The sequence below is a fragment of the Scardinius erythrophthalmus genome (genome assembly GCF_964197995.2).
Source record: "Scardinius erythrophthalmus genome assembly, chromosome: 17".
In the NCBI taxonomy this organism is placed as follows: domain Eukaryota; kingdom Metazoa; phylum Chordata; class Actinopteri; order Cypriniformes; family Leuciscidae; genus Scardinius; species Scardinius erythrophthalmus.
In genome coordinates, this window is record NC_138237.1 from 17502300 (window position 1) to 17525651 (window position 23352).

The following is a 23352-nucleotide window of genomic DNA, read 5'->3' on the forward strand; positions in this document are numbered from 1 at the left end:
CCGCAGGTCACGTGACAAGAACCAAGCTTAGCAACGACAGACGCCTCCGGAGCGCAACCACCCGAGCGCTTTGGAAAAAAGGAGAACGCGGCGCGCCTAGCGTTTTCAACGCGTTTTTAGGCGCGATATGTGAGCGGCCCCTAAGATGTGACACATCAAAGCTGACGCTGTCTGAATAAAAAACAGTCCTTCGTTTCTCCTGGGCCAAATTACAGAGCACCCCATGTGCGCTCAACCCTAACACTCCCTGAGAGACCCCATTTTTCTACATGATAACAAAAGAGGTCTCTGAACAGTGATTTCCTTCCTTCTCCACTTCAAAACACTGCTAATCACACCATTAAATATCGCAATTTAATGCTGTTCCCTGGGCACACCATTCAGCAAGCAGCAGCAACAGGAAGATAAATGAAACATGGCTTTAATGTGTGCTGCTAATAGAGGGAGAAATGCTTTTCTTATGGGAAAGTCCCAGTTGTTTCCGCTGTCCAGCCAACTTGTTTCCTCATTCCCTGCAACTTCTCACAGAGGCTTCACACTGGGCAATGATACGTTTCGTTCCAAAACCTAACCGAGTTGCCTCACTGCATGTATAGGCAGCACCCTAACAGACACGAAACCTCACAAGCGACCGATTTGGAAAGCTCTACACAGGCAGGAACTCCGCGCAGCACATAAATAAAGTTCCACATGGGAGGCGAGGCGCAAACCACAATTGATTTCAATAGAGCCTTTGAGTCTGAAGTGTGCCTATGATGCCTTAAAATGCTGCCTAGGTAGACAGCTCAAGGTTTTGAAAACAAACAGTTGTCAAAACAAGGAAATGCCAAATGAAAGAGCTGTGATTTCGATCCAGACTGGATGTACAATATTATGATCAGACTAGTTAGGTCATTTGTTAGTTCATCCAGATCTGATATAAAGGGCTGGTTCCAATCTCAAGCTAAAATCCCGCTCTGTGATACATTAGCGTGGTGAGGACAGATTTAAATACACAAAGCAAAGCAGGTCTCAAGGATCTGTCTGACCACAAGTCTCTGAAGGGACAGATGGACTCTTGCTTCAAAACAGTCTGCTTTCAGGTCGGCCCATCAAGTTTGCGCTGCGACAGGGAGGGACTGAGAAATGAGCGGTTTGGGGGCCGATTCAGTGTTTGAGCGTGGGAGATGCAAGCTCCTCACTGTGGTAGGTGCAGCAGAGCTCCAATAAGGCCTCCTAAACAAACAGAGGTTTAAACCTATGGGAGATTTTCTGACATCTAGGATATTTGCCCAGCGTATCATCCTAAAAAAATCCCTTTTCAGAGTCCACATCCCAGGAAAACAAGAGAGAGGGTGGGTACATGCACGCACAGACAAATTCAACTCAGCTTTGCCAATGCGGAGGATGTTGGAATACAAAAAGTTTACTTGAATGATGAAAAGAGAGAACGAGCCAGTTTGATCTCACTGAGTCTCTCTGTTGAAGACTCCCTGAAAGAAAAGCAATGACTCAGAGGTGTAGGGCCTATTTCTATCAACTGAAATGTGGATTCATTTTAGACCACATACCTTATGCAAAACATGCCAGTGGCAAACAATGCTGCACGTTGACAACAAAAGCCTACAATGGAAACTGCTAAATTATTAAATGAATGGAATTAAAATACTGTAGCAAATGTATTTTCATATGCTGTCATATGAAAGAATCAGATGCTTAATTTTCACAAACCATAGTACACAAAATAGATCAGTTATTACTATCTGGGAAAGTGCCAAAATCAAATCGATTCAAGGATGGCACCAATAATAATGAACTTCTAGCCTGTAAAGAATTATTAGTTTAAATGTCATGTTATAAAAATATATACACTACAACTATACAATCTATACTATGTTGTCAAAAAAAAAAAAAAAAAAAAAAAAGATTTAAAGGGGCTATATGTAGGAATTTTCATGTATTAATTGCCAATGTGTGAACAGCTTGTAATGAAACTTAAACATATAGAGACCTTCCCCAACTTCCTAGGTTGTCTATGAAAGCCTGCAGACTGGACTGATTTCTATGTGAAGGACTTGGGATTTTTTTTTTACAGGAAAATCAAAAGGTTGTGATGGTTACGCACATTCAAGAGAGCCTCTCTTCTATTCTATGATACATGAAATGAATGCTTATACAATCCTGAAAAACATTCAGGATAATGCAGAATTCTATACGGTAAATTTGTGTCATGCAACGAAAAGGGATTAATTCAAACTACAGTCTCACATAGTCAGATCTATTTAGTCTATAGTCTCAAAATACTTTATAATCAAAATATCATAGTGTCAATTTAATAACGATACAGACAAATGAAGTGTACAACTTTTCCATATAGATATGAATTGTGCAAACATATCCACATTGCTACGATCAGATGCATTTTAACTGCCGTTTTCTCACCGCTGTAAATTTTGTTGTATGTTTATTTTGTTATTGAGAGGAAAGCAAAGCACCCAACACATATTTACATATTCATCTAAACGTCGCTCTCAGCAGCATGGATGGCGTTGGGTATTTTCATTAAAAGTATAATGCTGCAAAGGGATTTCCAACTTCTTTTTACTTCTAAGCGAAAAATTAACAAGAACTTCGCCATGAGTAGGCTATATCGGGGCCTTGAATCACGTTTAGTCTCTTGTACGTTACGTGTGCACAAGTGTGATCACGAGCAATAACTTGCTGCCTGCAGTTCACTTACAGGCCACCGGTGTCGCTAATAACAAGAGTTTCTTGAATTCTACATATAGCCCCTTTAAATGCTACAAGTGAATTAAGGCATTATATAATCAAATGTACTAATATATATATATATATATATATATATATATATATATATATATATCCTATAGGTGGAAATGAGCATGCATAATTAAACTAATCAGCAATTTTGCTAATGATATGCTAGCAAGTGATATGCTAATGATATATAGTGCATCTCTAATTATAAATCAATTTCTTTTTTTATCAATTCAGACAGCATGCTCACAATAATAAATAAATAAAACAAGTTATGAGCATGCTGTCTGAATTGAACACACCACACGTCCGTACTGAAGCCCAAAAGACTTACTTTCATAAGCTCCAATTTAACAGCACTGAGGGACTATCTAATTAAAGAGTGAGAGGAGACAGATGCACTTGGGTGGGATGCAGCAGTCAAGATTCTCTGCACATGATTACAGATGAAAAACATATGAAAATAAAATAGATGAGTACTTCAATTCAAGTTAATACTGTCAGTCTTTCAATCACGAGCCCTTCACTAAATCAAAAGACTTCCGGTGCTACAGACCCAGATGTTAAAATGTCTACTGGAGACATTCATTGGCAATTTATTCACATCAAGGAATCAGAAGAAGAATGTTCAACTATAAGCTCCAAGAACTTCAAAGTCCCTTATGTGTATGATATGACAACAATGGTATGCAATGATGATGATGATGATGATGATGACAACAGTATGTGAAGTCACGTGCAGAGTTTCACATTTGCCTGCAATCATGACAGAAAATGCTGTGCCACATCAGACCGAAGCCATTCATTCAGTGACGTCAGCAGCTAGGAGCTCAGCAGTCTTTATAATTAAAGTCGCATTGCGTTTTAGTGCATTTGAAAGAAAGGAAACACAATTACAGCAATCCTCATCTGGCGTGGCTGCCAGAATTGCATTTCAGAGTGCATGCATTCCAGAGTGACAAAATGAGAAAACCATGAAGAAATCATTCAAAAAAAAAAGAAAGAGACGCCAGCCAACTAAGATACTGAGGAGTTTGAGTGCTCCAACCAGGCCGAGCGGAAATCTAGATATTTCCATGAATGATTCAAACACGTGTTCATCCACAGTGGAAGGATTTTAAGTGAATCATTTCCAAAAAAGGTGGCTAGACTGTTATTCTGGTTGAACTCGGACACGTCGTTCAATCACACCAGTAGAAAGCTAGTGATAGAACGATACATTAAGCATTTATTAATTTAACATTTTAAATAAGAAAACGAGTGAGTGAGTGAGTGAGTGAGTGCAAGTATAAACAATCAAATGCAGAACTGCAGAACTCTGAATTAGCAAATATGAAATTGAAATCAATTCACTTTCCAAGATTATCAGCTTTACATTTAGAAATAGATGTCTTGAGTTTTAGAAGTTTTTTGCAAAAAACAAACAAACACATATCGTCTGACCACTAGTTAAAACCCACTCCTTTTGATAATTCAAAGAAGATCCAATGATGTCAAACAAGACACTATGACATGAAGTAGTGAAGAGGGCTGCTTCAAAAAACAAGTCAGCCAAACATAGTTCACACCCAAAAATGCTGATAAGTGTGGGTGGATTAGACAATGCTTGCATGGGAACTGAGTGACCACTTCACGGTCCCAGCGTGCCTGTGAAGGCTTGCTGAAAACCAGGAAGGAAGGACTGGTGTTCACTTATCAGTAAAAGGCACTGCATTTAAAAGTGAATCAGAACAGAAGGTCGTGACAAAGCTCTGGTTTTCAGAGAGCCAGAAGTAACAACAACAAAAAAAGGCTCCACCTAAAATATTCGACACCAAATTCAAATCAACGTAATTGTCAAATCCACTGTGGGACTACTTGGGTTAGTGAGGAGAATGTTCTGAGATCAGAGTCTAATCCGCTGCATTCCAGGCATTTTAAAACAGGCTTAAAAAGCTTTCAATGCACCTCGACCAAACACTGCACTACCTTGAAAAGCAGCAGAATTATATGTCAGCGAATATATGCTTTCGTGAGACTTGTGAGTCCCTTACTGGATTATGCATTAAGCTTATTCCAAGGTCACTATCATGATGCCTTTAGGTTATTTAACGATAACATCAAGGTTGTCCCGCAAACAATGGAAGTGTTATACTGAAATCCAGTGGCCATATGATAAGCACCATTACTAAATGAATTCTAAACTGAGTAAACTGTCAAACATGCATACATGAACTTAACAGGCCTCTCATTAAAACCTTCCAGGGCTGCGGGCACACACAAATAGAGGGTTGAAATCAATGACAACACACCACATACAAACAGGCTTTTGTAAGGAGTGCTGTGGGCCCTCTGAGAGACCCCAGGGATTTCCATGCGTCCCGGGACGATCTGAAAAATATCTGAAACCTCCATACAATGCAGCAAATGTGCATAAACTGGGGCAGAATACATCATTCTGAAAAAAAAAAAAAAAAACACAAAAAAAAACCACGATGGAATATGAGATTAAAGATACAGAATCAAACAGCTTTGAGAGGAGAGGTGGGGAACTGTGGGAGAGAAAGACGCCATGGCAACAAAACACTTAAGCAAAGAAACAACTCAGGATGGATTACATTTTGTATGAAATCTATATGCTTTCTTTTCTCCATGTCATAACATCACGCAACAAAATGACTTACATGTGTTTTGCTATGCTTAAATGGTCCCTCCTGGGCAAAGATCATGTACAGAGATAACTGTAAGCAAACCATTAGTTAAAATGTAGTATATGGTTTAATTAATTAACATTAATATATTAATTCATTAATATACAATTCATTAACATGCATTAGGTAGTTAATATATCAGGTATGATGAACTAATAATAATGAACATTACTATGTTATGACCTCAAAAACCTTTAACATAGTGCATGATTTGTAAACTAATAAATTTTGGCCCTGTTTACACCTGGTTTTAAGATGCGGTTTTGTCGATCGGATCACAAGCAGACGAGGGAGACACATACCCGTTTACACCTGGTGTTTTAATCCATCTCCTTTGTCCAGTTTCAACCACTTCTATCCTGATTTCTTCGAAGGGAGGTTCTATAAGTGGGTAAATGTGATGGCCGATGCCGATATCTTAAAGAGCAGGGTGGCCCGTTATAAAGCCGATATTTTTATATATACTTTATATTTATTTTAATTAATATTATATCGGCCCTGGCAATATATCGGTCGACCACTAGAGCTGATCGACCAAAATGAATTTTAATACCAGGTGTAAAACAGGGCCTTTTGACATTGCATCACATATCCAGCTCCATACGCATGACTTTTCTGACCTCATAAACTTGCTCTTAATCTCACCTGCACAGCATTGCACTTCAGATGCGGAGACATTGAAACACGAGTCACGACACTCGATAAATACAGATCAAAGACTTGAAGAAGCAAATGAAAATGACATGGTTGCCACAGCAAATTTGATTTTATTTGCTAACACTATGCGTTATTCTATATAAAGGGTTGAGTGTAGGTGGTATGCTATTTTCAAACATGATAAAGCATTAATTAGCACCACTCACTAGACATTACATTTATTCATTTAGCAGACACTTTTACCCAAAGTGACTTACAATTAAGGAATACAACAAGCGATTAATCTAAAGAGGCTATAAACATAATATGTGCAATTAATACAATTGAAAAATATGTGAGATATGTGGTTTATATAAACTGTAAAGGTAAAGTATAAATTAAAATTATTGTGACTGATGTGAAGGGGGAAGAGAATTTATACGTGCGTCACGTTTAGGGATGTTAACCGATGACCGTTTGACCGACGGTTGACCGATGCAACGTTAACCGATCAAAGTTGTCGGTAGTCGGTAAAAAAAAAAGGTGAGATCTCTATTAGGCTATTATAGACAGTGGGCTAAACGCTACTACAGTTAGCTATCTCATTCCAAGATCTTTTTGTGTGAAGTGAACAAATCCCTCACACTAAATTTTTCATAACTCGCCTGTTTGTACTTAATAAACCAATACAAACATTTGGCGCGAGGTCACAGCGTTTGGGTTCGCGCGCTCACAAAGTTTTCGAAAAGTAAAGGCTACAGGCTAAAACACTCGAGGTTAGAACCAGGGCGGACGACAGGATGAAGCGTGCAAAGAAAAATAGTGTGTGGGACCATTTCACCAAAAAGAACGACACAGATGTAAGTTGCACCTTGTGTGATACAGTGCTTAAATACAGTAACAGCACATCATCTATGATGTATCACCTGAAAACGCGACACCCGCAAGCCTCGTGCGTTCACACCAAACGCGAATAGAGCGACTGGCGCGAGTGATTTCAATGTTTAGTCAATGCAAAGAGGCGTTTACGCGCGTCTGGAGGTCCTGCGGCGCGAATGGTGAGGCATTTAGCGCGGCGCGGTACGCGCGTCCAGTTATTTGAAATGGCTGTTATTTCAAATAGCGTAGCATATTTTAAAGTAATCGGTTAACCGGTTTCAACCGGCTAATGAGGCTCGGTGGTCGGTCAAGAATTTTTTTAGTTTTCGCCATCCCTAGTCACGTTTTAGTCAATAAAACTCTTCCTCATAGGATACACCTGTGTATCCTCGCTCACGACTTCTTGAGAAGCCTCCTTGTCACTCCTCGATCCAGGCTGCAGTCAAGTGCTCACGGAAGAGATGGGTTTTCAGTTGTTTCTTGAAAATTGTTACGGATTTGGCAGTCCGGAAGTGGTTGGGAAGATCATTCCACCAGCAAGGATCAGTAAATGAAAACGTTCGAGAGTGATTTTGTGACTCTCTGCGATGGAACAACGAGACGCCGCTCATGTACAAACCGAAGGCTCCTTGAGGGCATGTAGACTCATGAGAGAGTGGACAGTGGAGGTAGGAGGGTGCAGAGCCCGTGGCTGTCCCGTAGGCAAGCACCAATGTCTTGGACTTGATGAGAGCCACAACCGGGAGCCAGTGCAAAGACATGAGCTCTCTTGGGTTCGTTGAAGACCAGTCAAGCCGCTACATACTTGATCATCTGTAAAGGGTTTGATTGCACATGTTGGAAGTCCAGCCTAGAAAAGACAAGGGCCTGGACAAGAAGCTGTGTTGCAGGCTCAGTTAGGAAGGGCCTGATCTTCCTTAGAATTGTTGTACAGTGAAAACCTGCATGATCATGGTCTTTGAAAGTCAGCTTTCATCATGTTTAAATCCATACTAGTTGTGTATTCAAGCTTTGATTTTTCTCCCAAAATTTGTGCAGAAAATGCAAATCCTTAAAGAATCATATCACACTCAAAGTCATAACCAGCAGCACAGCAAATATAAAATAATATCTATGATGGCCATCCTCCAGTGACAGCTGCAGAAAGTAATCAAGCCATAGAGTGAAGTTAGAAACTACATAAGGGGTGAAAATGTCAGCGTTAACCACAGGCTCGTAGAAGACACACGGCTTGTCTCCCCACCCACAGAGAGACAGCTGCTTGATGAGGAGGTCACTGGAACTCGGCTGCCCTTTATGCTCCGGCAAAAAGCTGGGCTGGTCATCTCAGAGATTAATACTGGGGAGAACTGCACACACAGAGATCACTGACTGTCTGTTTGTTTCTCTCTCATGTTAACAACAGCACCATCACAACACACACACACACACAGATAGCATCCTAAGCTGGCCTCTTCATTATTGCTTGGGCTTAATCCTCTTTTGCAACAGAGGGACAGATGAACGAATCCCAGTTCTCTACAGCACTGACATCTCATCGACCCTCTCTTTAAATGTCACAAAATTTTAAATCGATCTGTGTTGGCTATTAAATCTCCCTGTGGTCCTTAATTTCAGAAAAACCTGCCGATTTTTGATCTTCTGCAAAAAGCACATTTTCGTAACTCAGTTTAGGACAAATCGCTGGCAGTGCTCTGTTCTCTGACGGTGCAGCTCACCAATAGCCCAAAACATCACAAGTTATATAAAGAGTCAGCCAGACTGAAGACCATGTTCATTGACGGTTTACAATATTACATGGGAAACAAAAATGACGCTTATGCTCTAATGTCTTATTCTGGAGGGGACAATAAGAGAAACCTTTTTGTAGAGGGACGCAATATGCAGTCGAGTACCTGCTATGCACAAGTAAAAACAATATTCGAACTTCACAAACTGACTGTAGTAGACACCAATGGAAAAACTGAATGAATAAAGAAAATTATTTAAAAAAATGTAGGGCTGTGAAAAGTTAACATGTTAAGTTATTTATTGAATGTTTAAATAAATAATTTTTAACATTTATCAAATTTAATATTAGAAATTCATTCATTATGCTTTCTAAATACAGGCTGGAATCAAATTGGCTGTGAATCTACCTAAACCGGTAAACAAATCTCTTCATAAGTTTGATGTCGGTAAGATTTTCTGCAAAAATATTTGATCTCCATCTTCAGTGTCACATAATCCTTCAGAGATCATTCTCATATGCTGATTTGCTGCTCAAGAAACAGTTCTTATTATCAATGTTGAAAACTGTTGTGCTGCTTAACATTTTTGTGGAAATTATAAAAAAATTCAGGACTTTTCGATTTATAGAGTACAAACAGCATGTATACAGTATTTGAAATCTAAATTGTTTGAAATAAATGTCTTTACTGTTACTTTTGATCAATTTAATGTGCCCAGGCTGAAAAAAATATATAAAATAAAATAAATCTTACTGACCCCAAATGTTAAAATAATCTGGTCATTAAGCTATTGGTGAGTGTAAAGGGCAACATTAGAATCACAACCGGTACAGAAGGTGAGCTTACTCTCCACCGTATGCCTCTGAACCAACAGGCTCTCAAAAGCACAGATGAAAGGGTCTAAATAAAGAGGTCATTCATTATTCAACCCTGCTCCAAAGCAGTGTGACCCGGAGTGCCAAAGTGTGGAAATCTCTACTCCAACTATACCACAAAACATGCATGTTTCTCGTAGGTTATTCATGAATAAACAATGAATAAAGAACCTGGCTAAGACTTCTCAACATGTACAATGCATTGATACTGTAATGGTCTTGTGGACGGACACTTGCTCCAGATGTATCTTTCTTGCAGATGCACTGCCAGCCTTATCAATTCTGTCTTGATGGCCCATGATTTACTCACCCTGAAGTCATCCTAGGAGTGCATGACATTCTTCTTTCAGATGAATACAACTAAAATAAAATAACTAACTTCCGGCAGATGGCCATACGCATCGATTTATGCCAAAAGAGTAACCCTTGAACTTGAAGCACAACGTAATGACGAACGCGGTTGCCCAGTCCTGTGTGTTTGAAACGCAAGAGGCGTCATTTGCCATAATTACGCTGTGCTTCAAGTTCAAGGGTTACCCCGGATTTCCACCAACTGCGGAACGGCTGCGGATTGGCTCCGCTGTGTGTCAGCTCCGTGCTCCGCCGTCCTTCAATACCCACCAGGTCCGGATTTGTTGCGGAACGGCTGCGGCCATGACTGACAGCTGAAGTCACGAGGACCCACGAGATCTCGCAAATCCACGTATGATCGCGCGATATAAGTGCTGTATTGCTGCGGAGCTCTCCGGCATCCTGCAAAAATAGAAGCTCTGCGTATCTGCTCCGGAGGGCTGCGGATCGCCGGAGTCGGAACGCAGCCGTTCGGCAGTGAGTGAAAATACACACATTGACTTTAATGGAAACCTATTGACTCCGCCGCCGTTCCGAAGCGGATCCGCAGCCGTTACGCAGTTGGTGGAAATTAGGGGTCACTCTTTTGGCGGAAGTCGATACGTATGGCCACCTGCTGGAAGCTAGTTATTCTAGTCGATAAAGTTTTAAATATGGATATTTTTCTTACACAAACGCATCGCTTCACTTAAGGCGGCCTTTATTAACCCACGGAGAGCCGTTTTGAGCATGTTAATCATGAATAGAAGTTCTTTTAATGGACTTCCAAAGTCTTCAAGCCATTCACTGCCATTATCAACCTTTGAAAAGCCAGGAATTTTTCAAATATAACTCTGATTGTATTCATCTGAAAGAAGAATGTCATATACACCTAGGATGGCTTCAGGGTGAGTAAATCATGGGCTAATTTTCATTTTTGGGTGAACAATCTCTTTAAGATGCGTTTTGGTTGATTGGATCAAAAGTAGATGACGCTAAAGACAGGTGTAAATGGGGTCTAAAATGTTTTGAGTTGGTTCACTTACGACCACTTGGGTAGTGTGAGAATCCAGATTTATTAAAATGTTTAATTTAGGTTTACATTGAATTTAGCATGTTAAGGTTAGGTATAAATTATGATTATCAGAGTTTTCTAGCAAACGACTCTGGTCAGTCCTGTTTTACTGAAACTCTTGGAGTTTGTGTTTTAGCAAGAAAGTCCAGCCAGTCCTGTACTCGGGTCACAGTGTTTGAATAGATATGCTGAGTGGATTAGGGTGGGCAATGCTCCCAGTCTAGAACCGGTTCCTAAACCTGTCTTTTTGGTTTCTGCCCCTAAATGTATATAAACTGTAAGAGAACATTCACGTCAGACTTGGTGACTGCAGCTAACGACAGCTCGTGTTCTCAATAAAGAATCCTGCTGAAGAAACAACCAAGTCTCCTGGTCTTTCGATTCTAAGTTCACAACAGTAGTCAAAAACACATTTGACCAGATTGTAGACTCATAGTGTAGACGCTCATGTGGCCAAATGCGTTCGAACAGCAACAAAAGACCACCTACTCTCCGCTTACTGACTTAATGCGTAAACATTATGGGAAGTGCGCTAGCCAGACAGGATTTAAACTTTGTTGGCTGGAGACCCAAGTTTGGTTTGAAGACGAAAAACGTACCACGCACAATGTTCTCTAACCATTCCTGATTTCTAACACACTCACAGCGTTCGGCGTCATCTTGTGTGCTCTCTAGGGGTGGGCGATATCTCGATATTTACGATATATCGAGATATTTTTTAAACTCGATATGGATTTTGACATATCGTATATATCGATATATTGTTTATATTTAATTCTGATTTCGCCAATTTGTTTGTTTGCCTTCTCTGTGCTGTGCTCGCCCCCGCCCTCCTCCGCCTCCTTGCTTTTGTTCCCCCTCCCTCGCGTGTTGTCTCATTCAACCAAGTCCCCCGAGTCCGGTCAGGCACATCAATCTTTCCCCGCCCAGCGAGTGCTTGAAGTGCGTCAGAATAACAGCGCGCGCGATCAGTTGTTGTTGGTAATTTTTTGTGTAGCGTTGCCTCTCGCCGCATTGCTTTTGTTTGAGGGCGCACTCACACTTAACATGCTCCCCTGTAGAAACGGGCCTGGCAGCTCGCGCAAGGTCTAGACACGGTGAAAGTTTCCTGATTGTGACGGATGGCCGAATTTACATGACACATTATAAATTAGCATTAGCCTAAGTTACCTATTCTGCTATATACAGTGCCAAAAAGAAGAGAAGAGGATAAAGGTGGATAAAGACAGAGGTAAAGTGATGTAATGAATGAACAGTTTATCTAATTGCATAGTAGTAAGATACTGTAATTTAATGCCAGTTATTTTTACCTTAAACTTTATGCTAGCAGTTGTTCTGAGTTCCCCAGAGGCCCCAGACAGTGTGATTTTGTAACAATCATGTCAATTTTTAGATGCATTTATCACTTTTTTTTTTTAAATGAATGTTTTACTCTACAGTTGTGCAGTTTTTGGGGGATATATGGCATTTTTTTTTTTTTTTTTGCCAAAATTAGTAATGATATTTCTATACAGGTTTATTAAAAATAGTGCAATATGTATTATTTCTTCCTTTATTTTACAGTTAAATTATTATTTTTGTATACAGGGATTTTTTTTTTTTTTAAATGTCGCAGAAGCACTTTGTTCCTACATGAACAGCCTATCTATTTGCACGTCAATAAAAAAAGACTTTGTGGTATTTGGCATATTTGTTTTTGCAGTAGTTTTTGGGGGGTTATTTTTCCTGTAAAGATATCGAGATATATATCGTATATCGAGATATAGCAAAATATATCGAGATATATTTTTTGCTCCATATCGCCCAGCCCTAGTGCTCTCCGTGTGTTTTTCCTTCGTCTCTGGTCGTGTTAATATATAAATTGCGTGAGCTTATTTGTCCATTAGATCAAAAGTAAAAAAATAAATAAATAAATAAATAAATACATACATTTACCCGCCTATAGACCCTCCCCTCGAAGAAATCAGGACAGAAGTGGTTAAAAGTGGACAAAGGAGACGGATTAAAACACCAGGTGTAAACAGGTATCCGTCTCCCTCGTCTGCTTGTGATCCGATCGACCAAAACGCATCTTAATACCAGATGTAAACAGGGCCGATAAGAGTGAGCACTCAGGGGGCCGGGTAGCAGTGATTTAAGCTCTAGAGAAATACACAGAGATTGAGAGTGTTGAAAGGATTGTGTTTAATACCACTAATGCTTCAATTTCCACATCACCTTTTAGTGCTTTTATTGATCATATTGAAGAGAGTCAAGAGAAGAGTGAAAAAATAAAAAATTTATATAATTTACTCCTATATTACTGCAATTACTATTAACCTCTTATGTTAGTGGTTCCTGGTCCAGGACCAATAGGAATTTAGGACCGAGGACAGTGCTGATTTTCTGTAGTGGAAACTGCACCAGCACCCTAAATGGATTTGGCTGACACAGTAGGATAAAATAGAAAATTATATTTTTCCATGTCCAGTATTCATTAACTCATTATTTACAGTATTTATAGTTGTTCAGGTCTAGCAAGTGGTGTGATGCAATGATACATTAGTGTGACACAATGATAACATTATAACACTCAAAGCAGTGTTCATGCAGAATTTATGGTACTTTTCACAAATGGAAAAAAAAAAAGTGTTTTACAGTTAATTTACAGTTTCAATGTAATTTATCAGAACACAATAACTCTGTATTTCTGTGGAATGCCAGAATTCTCTCTAGTGATGTATGCCAGACTTCTCCAATCATCCACATAAACCACACCCCTTTTCTACATCTGCCTCCATCCAATCAACAATTAATGAATTAAAATAAGTCCCCGTTTCACTCGGTATGTACATCACAATATGGAAGAAAAGATCTGTCGCTATTTCCAGTTTAACACAACTTATTCCTGAAACCTCCTGAGGTTGCAATGGTTTATGTAAATTTTCATCAAAAAATTGCTTTCACTACAATGAATTAAATATAAATTTAACACATCAAAATTATAAACTGCGGGCAGTTGTGGCCTAATGGTTAGAGTCAGAATGGTAACCAGAAGGTTGCAGGTTTGAGTCTCAATACCGGCAGGAAATGACTGAGGTGCCCTTGAGCAAAGGCACTTAACCCCCAATCGCTCCCCGCGCACCACGGAAAGAATGGCTGCCCACTGCCGGGTGTGTGTCCACGGTTTGCAGTGTGTGTTTGTGTTCACTGCTCACTACTCCTAATGTGTGTTTTGCAGAAGACAAATTCTGAGTATGGGTTACCATACTTGGTCTCACATATAACTTTCACTTTTTATTTTAAATTTTAACACTGCTACATGCTTTTAACAGTTGAATATGTTGGGGAAGACCCCTGATATGGGACACAAACATTTTGTTATAGCTGACATTTGATGCATTTAAAACTTTTCAAACTTGTTGATCTTATGTTTGATAATACTTTAGGAAATGGAATAGTCCTCTACAAAAACACAGAATTTGTACGTCATGTTCAGTAATGGACACCAAAGCGTATCATATTCATAGAAAGTACCATGATATCTATACAAAAAGTCTAGATACTGATATCACCTGGCTGAAATATCAAGACGCGTGGAGAAAATCTCCCTTTAACAAAGAAAAGGGCCTGAGAGAAAATTTAAGTTATTAACCAGCCAATTTGATTCAGGGATAAAAATGGAACACGGCGACAGAGACAGAGAAAGAAAAGCAATTAAGATGACATGAATAAGAAGGAGTGAAGAGGAGTTCGAGAGAGAGGTAGAGAAAGAACGGGAGCGAGGGGGGGAGGGATGGAGCGGGGGATATACAGAGTGGAATGCCAGGGCTAATCCCCAGCTCCTGTGTGGTATTTTAACTGTTATTCTTTCCTCCTCGTTCCCCTGCCGCCATCACTCACTGCAGTGCAGCTAACAACCACACCATGTCTGGACAAACCTGAGGACAGGAGACGCAGTGGCCGACCCCGCTGGACACAGGGTCTTGGCGTCAGCAGGACGTCTGGCCTGACATTTGTCTCCTTACAATAAACAGGATATTTAAAATGTTTAGAAATCACAAAACACTAAGGAGAAATCAAGTGACGACCTTTGCTCTTAGACCAATAAAAATGCTAAATCCAAACTAAGTTAGTACATAAAAGTAGACAAGTAAGCTTTAAAACATCCCACCTCACCTCAGTCCAAATATTTACTTTAAAGTAGGCATGAAACGAAGTTGCAGTCATCTTTTCTTCCCTATTGTGACGTACATCCAAGATAAACGCATTCTTGAAGAAATAAAAGAAAGTAGGGTGGGACTTGATTTTGTCCATCAGGATTTGATTTTGTTTGTTTGCTATTGCTGAGATGTGATGAGAGTTGCGACAGGTTGTCCCGCCCTCGCGCCAGTAAACACGTCATCAGAGAAGAGATGTTGCAAGATTATGAGGAAACATGAATTCAATTATGTGTGCAGATAAATCATTTATAATAAATACTGAAATATTCCATTAAAATTGTTTTGATATCATGGTAACTAACATTTAAATACATGCCACAGACAAAAACGGCAATTCTTCCCAAGTCCCGACAAACACGGCGCGGCGTGGGAATACAAGGCAGGAAAACGATTGAATCAGCTGAGTGAGTGATCGATCGGTCGCGACTCGCGAGGACGCTGTCTCTTGCAGACAAACCGGTCACTATGGATACCGCCCAACAGTGCACGAGTTGTGTTCTGACCTCTGCCTGCATGTGTCCCCTACAGCTGCAAAATGATACAACACAGCTGAAGCCCGTTGCTAAAAGAAGGCAACTGCGGTCGCGACAGGTGTGCTCATAGCACCCGGACAGAGACTAAATAAGTTTAACTGTCAACGAGCATTGTGCCTGTAGGAAAATCCATCTTAACATTGCCAGGTATGACCATCTCAGACCATCCTAAACCAGGTACCGTGCTTAAATGGGATTTTCCAGCCGATAGGCCTTTCCTACAGTCATTGACCAGCAAAGTGCAAAACCAAATAAGCGCAACACAATGGAAATGTCACTTTGGATTACATAAAATACTTCTGATCAAGTTACTAGAACCTGGGAATTGCTCTTGTGATTTGGGTCGCAAACGTATGGCTCAGTCCATTATACAGTTTAATTTTCAGTCAACAAAAGAAGCAAATCTCAGCGAGCTCTATTTGTCTGCTACGGCCACAATTTGCAAGCTAAAAAAACCAAACAAACAAACAAAGAGGCACAACATTTGGCATGGATTACCAGCTGGCAAACAATAACTAGCATTCCACTGCCAACATAAATGTCAGGGGGTTACTTCGAGAATCCCACAATTCTTTAAAGATTTGAGGCTAGAAATAAATGTTTATTTATATATAAAAACACAGCGAATGTTTGTTTCTCAGTTTCTACTCGGATGTTTCCATGGCAGCTGAATCTCAGTCCTCGTGCGAGATTCCTGCGTTCACAGAATCAGTGTAGTTTGAGGGGAAAATAACGGTCTTGCATCATTACGACGGAAGGATTGGGTTCCAGATGAAATATTTTAAAGGCATCCGAAATGTAATTGGCTACAGGGAAGTTTTAGAAACTTTTCGTGGCACAAACGCCGTTGCATAGTGACGTTTTGAAGGACTGTCCGCGAGCCTGGACGGCATCATGTCCACGCGCTCAATACTTTCCACGGACCGCTGGATTCCCCCAAACTTTGCCAAGGGCATGCGCTCTCACGACACAAGCAAATAAGGCATGATCAAACGTACCTGACACACATGACAGCATGAGCAGGACTCTGAAATTCAGTCCCGGATGAATCGGGTTATTCCTGAGATAATGGGCAGTCATTGTCAGCGCCATATCGCCGCCCGCGCTCTCGCTTCTCTCGTTCTCCCCGAAACTCAGTCTGAAAGCTCCTCAGCAACAACTCCATAGGCCTTTATCACAGTGCGCGTGACGTCACTTCCAACGGCGAGTAGTAGCGTAAACCGAGTTCCGGTCGAGTCTGTAGCAATGGCGGCGGCGCGAAGGTTTTCAATATCACTGCGGGATCTTCCCCAAATCACCAACGTTTACACGATTGTGGAAAATCTTTCACAAACGAAAGTGTCCAAATTTGAGAAGGGATATAAATTCTTCTTTGAAAACTACATCTTCAATTATGAAGGTAAGTTTCATTTTAACGTTTGTTTATTCTCTCGAAATGGCTAACATGCTACCTAGCTGGCTAAACCATGATTGTCTTACAAATACGCAAACCGATACAATTTTCAAGTAAAAAACGATTTTTATTTTGCTGTGATATGGTAGTGTGATTATAATGCTGTTTTTGTGCAATACAGTATCTGATGTTGTAGATAGTGAGGTGATTATCAGGGCACAGTGTTACCGGTCCATGAGGAAAAACGAAGAGCCACACTCTCTTCAGGTTACCTGTTCAGGTTTCAGAACTTTAGTTAGGTCCAGTTCGAGGACACAAATTTGATTGTGTTTATAGTTGCTACGGTTGTAGCGGGTTAAACTGCAGTTGCAGTTTGTTTGAAAAAGTGTTCAAATGAAAATTGTTAGACTGCTGTTGCAGTCAATTTATGTTAATGTTTCATTTGTATTCTAATTTTAAACCGTATATAATGTTTTATTTATTTAGATTTCATTTAAAGTCGACGAGAATCCTCCTGTCATCAGTACTTTTTGCTGTTCCTGTGTGGCTGGGAAAGAGCTATGCAACCATTTGGTTGGCTTGCTGTTTCAGAGTGCACACTACAGCATGATGAAACTTAAGACGGTACCACCCACTATACCCAGCACAAGCACTCTACAGACTTGGCACAGGCCCAGGACTCAGGTATAGTAAACAGCTATTAACTATTTTATGCATTAATTATGACAATCTCAGACAGTATTTTTGTCCTATGTGTTTTCATTGCTCCAAGGACATGAAAAAAACAAGTTTTGACTTTCTAGCTGTCCACTGCTGCAAACTCTTATTTTATTTAGAAAAATTAAGCTTTCAAAGTTTATAAACATGCTCTCAATAATAACATAATTTTTATTTTTTAACAGGGAATCCATCCTGAAGCAGTGGATCGATTGCTTGTGAGGAAGCCAAAAACCTCTAGCAGAAGTGGTATTAAGTCCACTCTTTACAGGGCCTACACAGGTGATTACATTTACATTATTTTATGTCTAGCAAAAAGATGTACAAATTAAAGGACTTTTAAAAGTATTATTTCTATTCTATTCTATTCTCTTTTTTTTTTTTTTTTTTTTGCTTTGCTTTTAGGTCCCCTTCCCAATAATTTGCTGCTCTCTTCTGTGGAGTCTTTAAGAAGTGTCAGGCCTCAGCCACTGATCTGCAAGGTTCTGCATGGCTTGTCGGAGATGAATCTGGTGGAGTCTAAGTTTGGCCTGGTACCCAAAGGTTCTTTGCTGTCCTATCAGTGCCCTGCTGAGTCATCAAGGGATGCTGTCAAACATGCAGAAGCCCCTGCTTTCCCTACGCTTCCTCTGGATGGGTATACTTTTGAAGGAAGATTTAAATTTGTCCCGAATTTCCATGATATGTTGTTCTTAGAAAGCTTGGCAGTCACTCAAGAACTAAGCACAATAATTGAAAAAGACACACGGGACCAGTCACAGTCTGCTCTATGGAACCAAATGCGTACACCACGCATTACATCCAGTAGATTCCGTGAGGTGTGTCATGTCAGAGGAGAGTCGACTAGCCAGGCACTAGCTGCCCGAATCATCAGAGGGGTTCGTCAGACTCCTGCAATGAAGCGTGGACTTGATCTTGAGCCTGAAGTGCTATTTCAGTACTCTAGTATGATGAATGTCAATGTTTTACAGTGTGGGTTTGTTATACATCCTGATGCGCCACACCTTGGCACAAGCCCTGATGGCAGAGTCTACGACCCTACTGAGAACCCTCCCTTTGGACTTGCAGAGGTAAAATGTCCTGACGTTGATGACATTTCTCAGGTGACACACATAAAAGTTGTCAACGGTCAAGCTAAGTTAAAGGAAAGCCACAAATACTACTGGCAAGTTCAGGGACAGCTTGCAGTAACAGGACTGAGTTGGTGTGACTTTATAACAAATACCAAAACAGACATAACCATTCAGCGCATCTGGAGAGATGAGAGTTTAATTGTCTTAATGAGGGACAAAGTAGACATTTTTTTCTTTTATACATACATGAATGTGTATTTTAACTCTAGGAGTTGTTAAACTAATACTGGTGATGATTGTTTATTGTTAAAGGTCAAGGTCACCCAAAAATGAAATGCAATAATTTACTCACCCTCGTGCCATCCTAGATGTACATGATGCACAATATACATATATATACATGATATAAGAATATAGATCATATATAGAGATTTTATATCTTATTTATCTATATATTTATATATATATATATTATTTATTAACTCTTAAGAGTGCTGATGTGCTTAAAATAGTGCTGATGTTGATTTGTTTACTGTTACATGAACAGTTTACCCAAAAATGATATTTATGCCACAAATTATGGCATAATTGTCATTTTCGGGTAAGCTACTCTTAAAGGTTCTTCAAATATCTATTTTGGTTGAGCATCTGTTTGTCTTAAATGTTTAATAGTGCCTATTCATAACTAAGTTCACTGTAAATTGTTAATGAATAAATGAGAAATAGTAACAACTGAGAAAATGTAACAACTTTTTAATTGTCACAATGCAGTCAATATATATGTAAAAAAAAAAGTGGTGCAATAAAAAACAATTAATTCCAATTTTTAAGCTCATTTACTAAAAACATATTGCAACATTAAATGCAAGTTTTCACAATTCAATATTTTTTTACAAATTAAACTATAAAACAGACATTTGATTGGTGGCAAATTAAATCATGTTTCTTTTCTGTATAAACGTTCTATACAACATCATTTACATCAAGTGGGCCTTTAAAAATTAGCCATTAAACAGCAGTTTTCACAATTCAATATTTTTGTACAAATTAAACTATAAAACAGACATTTGATTGATGGCAAATTAAATCATGTTTCTTTTCTGTATAAACATTCTATACAACATCATCATTTGCATCAAGTGGGCCTTGGTAATTAGCCATTAAACAGCAGTTTGCCCATATTTGGTTCACTGTGCCTGTCAGGGTGAGAGGAATGGTAGAGTCCCAGATGTGGTTTTCTTTGATTCGCCGAATGACTCTTTCCACCACGATCCTTAGACGGGCTATTGATTGTGTACGTTTCGTCTCCTCTTTTGTAAATTGGGCTGCTCTTTTGAATGGAGGGATAACAAGCCTGGCTCCCACATTCTCAAGCAGTCGCTCTATGGTAAAGCCTTTATCTGCCATACAACAGTCTCCAGGCTCGAGCAGGTCCAGAAGTCCAGACTGTTTTGTTATCTCCCTGTCTGAGATGGATCCAGTGAACAGCTGTGAAACAAAGGTTATGGCCCCACATGGAGCAACACCAACCAAGCCTTTGAAAGTAGGGTAGTTTTTGTAATGTGAAAACATCTCCGACTGTAGTGTAAGTGCTGAGGGGTTTTCACATCTGATCTCAGTACAGTCCAAAATAACACGGACATCTGGGAAGTGCTCCTTAAATTTTGCTGGCATGGTTGCTCTGACTTGCTCTTTGGTCATCCAAATAGGCAAGGACCCCAAAACAAGGTACAGAAAATTTGCCCATGTTATGATAACTCGACTGACCGTTGTTGTACTCACATTGAAAATATCTGCCAAGACCTTCTCTCGTAGACCTGCAGACACGCGGCAGCAATAAAGGAAAAGCTCATCAATAAGCTGAAGCTTTCTGTTAGGGCTTGGTCCTGGAACCGTCTCTAGACCATGTCTCTGTGCCTTAGACCAGTACACAAGGTTCGATGCTGATGGTTCTATTGATGCCCAGAAAATCCTGAAAACCTTCTCTGAGGGAAAGCGTGTGTAAAATCGGAAGTCGTCATCCGAGAGACAAAATCGATTTATTTGAATGCGGGAGACAGACAAAGCTCTCACTTCTGCCTCCAACTCTCTAATTCTCTCTGCTGCAGCATCCAATAGATCTGGACACGGAGGTGTTGAGTAGTCATGGTCTGTGAGTGGGACGGGTCCGTAATAGACAACAGGCTGTTCATCACTGACCTCAGATTCACTGCAATGTTGGCGCTTTGACGTTATCTTATCCAGTACATTGGGTCGTTTTTGGCGAACACTCCCCCAGTTGTTCCATTCAAACCTGGACGGTATAACTCCACGTTTCAAGCGTTTACGATCGGCTGTTGACGAGTAGTCAGATTCTGTGAAGTGTTGCCCGCAAACGTACGTACTCCCTTTTAAAACTGCAAAACTTTTGCCTTCATCCCGCCGAATAGAATGAATCCACATTTTCCTAACTTTTTCATCAGTTGGAAAAGAATGAAAACTGAGATACGGCTGTTTAGTAGAACTATTACAACATTTAGGAACGCAACAACAATTCCTCGCTGTGCTCGCCGCCATTGCTACAGACTCGACCGGAACTCGGTTTACGCTACTACTCGCCGTTGGAAGTGACGTCACGCGCACTGTGATAAAGGCCTATAGGGAAAAGGCTGAGTCTGGACCGTACCACTCTGCCTCTCCGTTATGGGGGTGTGTGTCTCACCTGAAGCGCAGTCCATGCAAACCAGTATTTGCAAAACAAGATGTTGACTAAAGTGGATGGTCAAATAGGCTATAGCTGAAAGTATTAGTTTTAGTAGATTGTTCATATTCTAAAAAAGTAATTGTTTTGTTTACCGAGATTTGTTTACACACATTCTTACACATTTATTATATTTGCAGTATAGCAAAGCACCGCATGCATGCATTTTCACGTTTTCACTGTTATAGCGCGACTTTCTGTCCATTAGGAATGAAAAATGCATTCAAACACGTTGATAGACTTGGCAATGCATGAAATGAAATTTCACCCTCTTTTGTAAATACATTGAATTAATCTTATTGTGAGTGAACAATGTTGCCATGCTTCTTTGTTTAACTTTTGCTTGACCTCGTAATTTTTCGAAACTCGATTGTTCAGCGGTGAAACAGCAGACTCTGGTGACCTTGTGGATTAATTTACAGGACTGAATTGTTTACCACAAGACTAGTGATGTACACAAAGAAAATCTTGCCGAATTAAATTTTCCTCATATATTGCCAAAAGCCTTTGCCTGAATTCAGAATGGTGTAGCCTACTATAGGCTACTTTACATGAGTATTCTAGTATGCTATGCTATGCTATTCCGAATTCAGCCTGTGTCAAATAGACATACACAATGCATATGAAAAAATCTAGTCATAGGCCTTACAATTATCACAATGGCTGCATCTGAAATCGCATAGACTACTCGACTAGGAACATTTTGAATAAGTAATTACTTCACAACTGCTAAAAAGTACGTTCAACATAGTATGAATGTGTGTATGACTGAAATCTGGACGTATACATTCGCCATGTTGCTCTTATCACGTGACCTACAGTGTCAGTTGCATCGCTTCACCGCCGTTCACAAATCCTCTCCCGTGGCCTCATGGGATAGTAAAGTGTCCATATGCATTTCAGAATCTCGCTGGAATTAGGTCATCCTTTTGCCCAGTACTGTGATTTCGGAAATACATCTTTTGTCACATAGCCTACTCTTTTTCGCCTACTATATAGTAGGGAAGTATGTGATTTTGGATGCAGCCATAGAGACATTTTAAAGTGTATTTTTGTTATAGCGCCACCAACTGGCCGTGCTCTATCAAATTTGTAAAGTGTCTTTTCACTTTTCTGTTATAGCCTACAAATCGAAAGGAATTTGGACTAATTTAATCGTAATTAAAGTCTTGTGTATATTGTGAGTATAAAACAGAACATTAAAAGACAAGTTGGGTTTCTGTTTAATACTTAATATTTATATTTAATACTTCGGTTAGGATCGTCATCAGATATTTTCCCATTTGTTGGTTCAGTCCCACAAATAGGCGCTAATTTTCTGTTAGCTTCAGGCTTAATCCCCATACCCCCTGCTAATCCACTCAGACCCCCCGTCCCCCCAGTTTTCATCTCCAATCTGTGTTTTTCTCGCCTCAAAGCCACAAGAAAACCCCTCACCCCATTGCTACCTCTTGGTCTGAGTCTAATTGAGACATATATAAATTAACAAGCTAATCCTTCCAAACAACAAATGAACTGGGCGGCTAATAGCTCCACCCCATTTATGCCAGATCAGCAATTTGTCGACTTTCTGTCTTGTCTCAATCTCAATGGTTAAGCTTTAGCTCAACCATTTATTTGGATGGTAGAAAACAAAGAAAGAAGTGAAGTTATGCCACTCCTTTCCCCCCTACTGTTCCTTTGATTTATTGGACAGAGATTTTTTTTCTTCTCTAGGGCATT

General features: G+C 39.9%; 2 protein-coding genes across 4 annotated transcripts in view; one reads left to right on the forward strand and one right to left on the reverse strand.

The window, feature by feature from the left end:
- Positions 1-21569, reverse strand: part of nectin3b (nectin cell adhesion molecule 3b) — a 69905-nt gene extending 48336 nt beyond the window's left edge. The window contains exons 1-2 of one of the 3 annotated variants that reach the window (XM_081391823.1): positions 21525-21561; positions 16706-16866 (exon numbers count right to left, since the gene is read on the reverse strand). In XM_081391823.1, coding sequence (XP_081247949.1) covers positions 16706-16799 — 94 coding nt within the window. In that variant the 5' untranslated portion in view covers positions 16800-16866; positions 21525-21561. Of the gene's footprint in view, positions 1-16705; positions 16867-21524 lie in introns of all 3 variants that reach the window. The other 2 variants (XM_081391822.1, XM_081391821.1) reach the window with 2 other exon arrangements.
- LOC308706272 (uncharacterized protein) lies at positions 16953-19287 on the forward strand. Its single transcript, XM_081391824.1, has 4 exons — positions 16953-17106; positions 17587-17784; positions 18003-18099; positions 18223-19287. The coding sequence occupies exons 1-4, from the start codon at positions 17101-17103 to the stop codon at positions 19167-19169; spliced, it is 1248 nt and encodes a 415-aa protein (XP_081247950.1). The 5' UTR covers positions 16953-17100; the 3' UTR covers positions 19170-19287.
- Positions 21570-23352: the final 1783 nt, after the last annotated feature.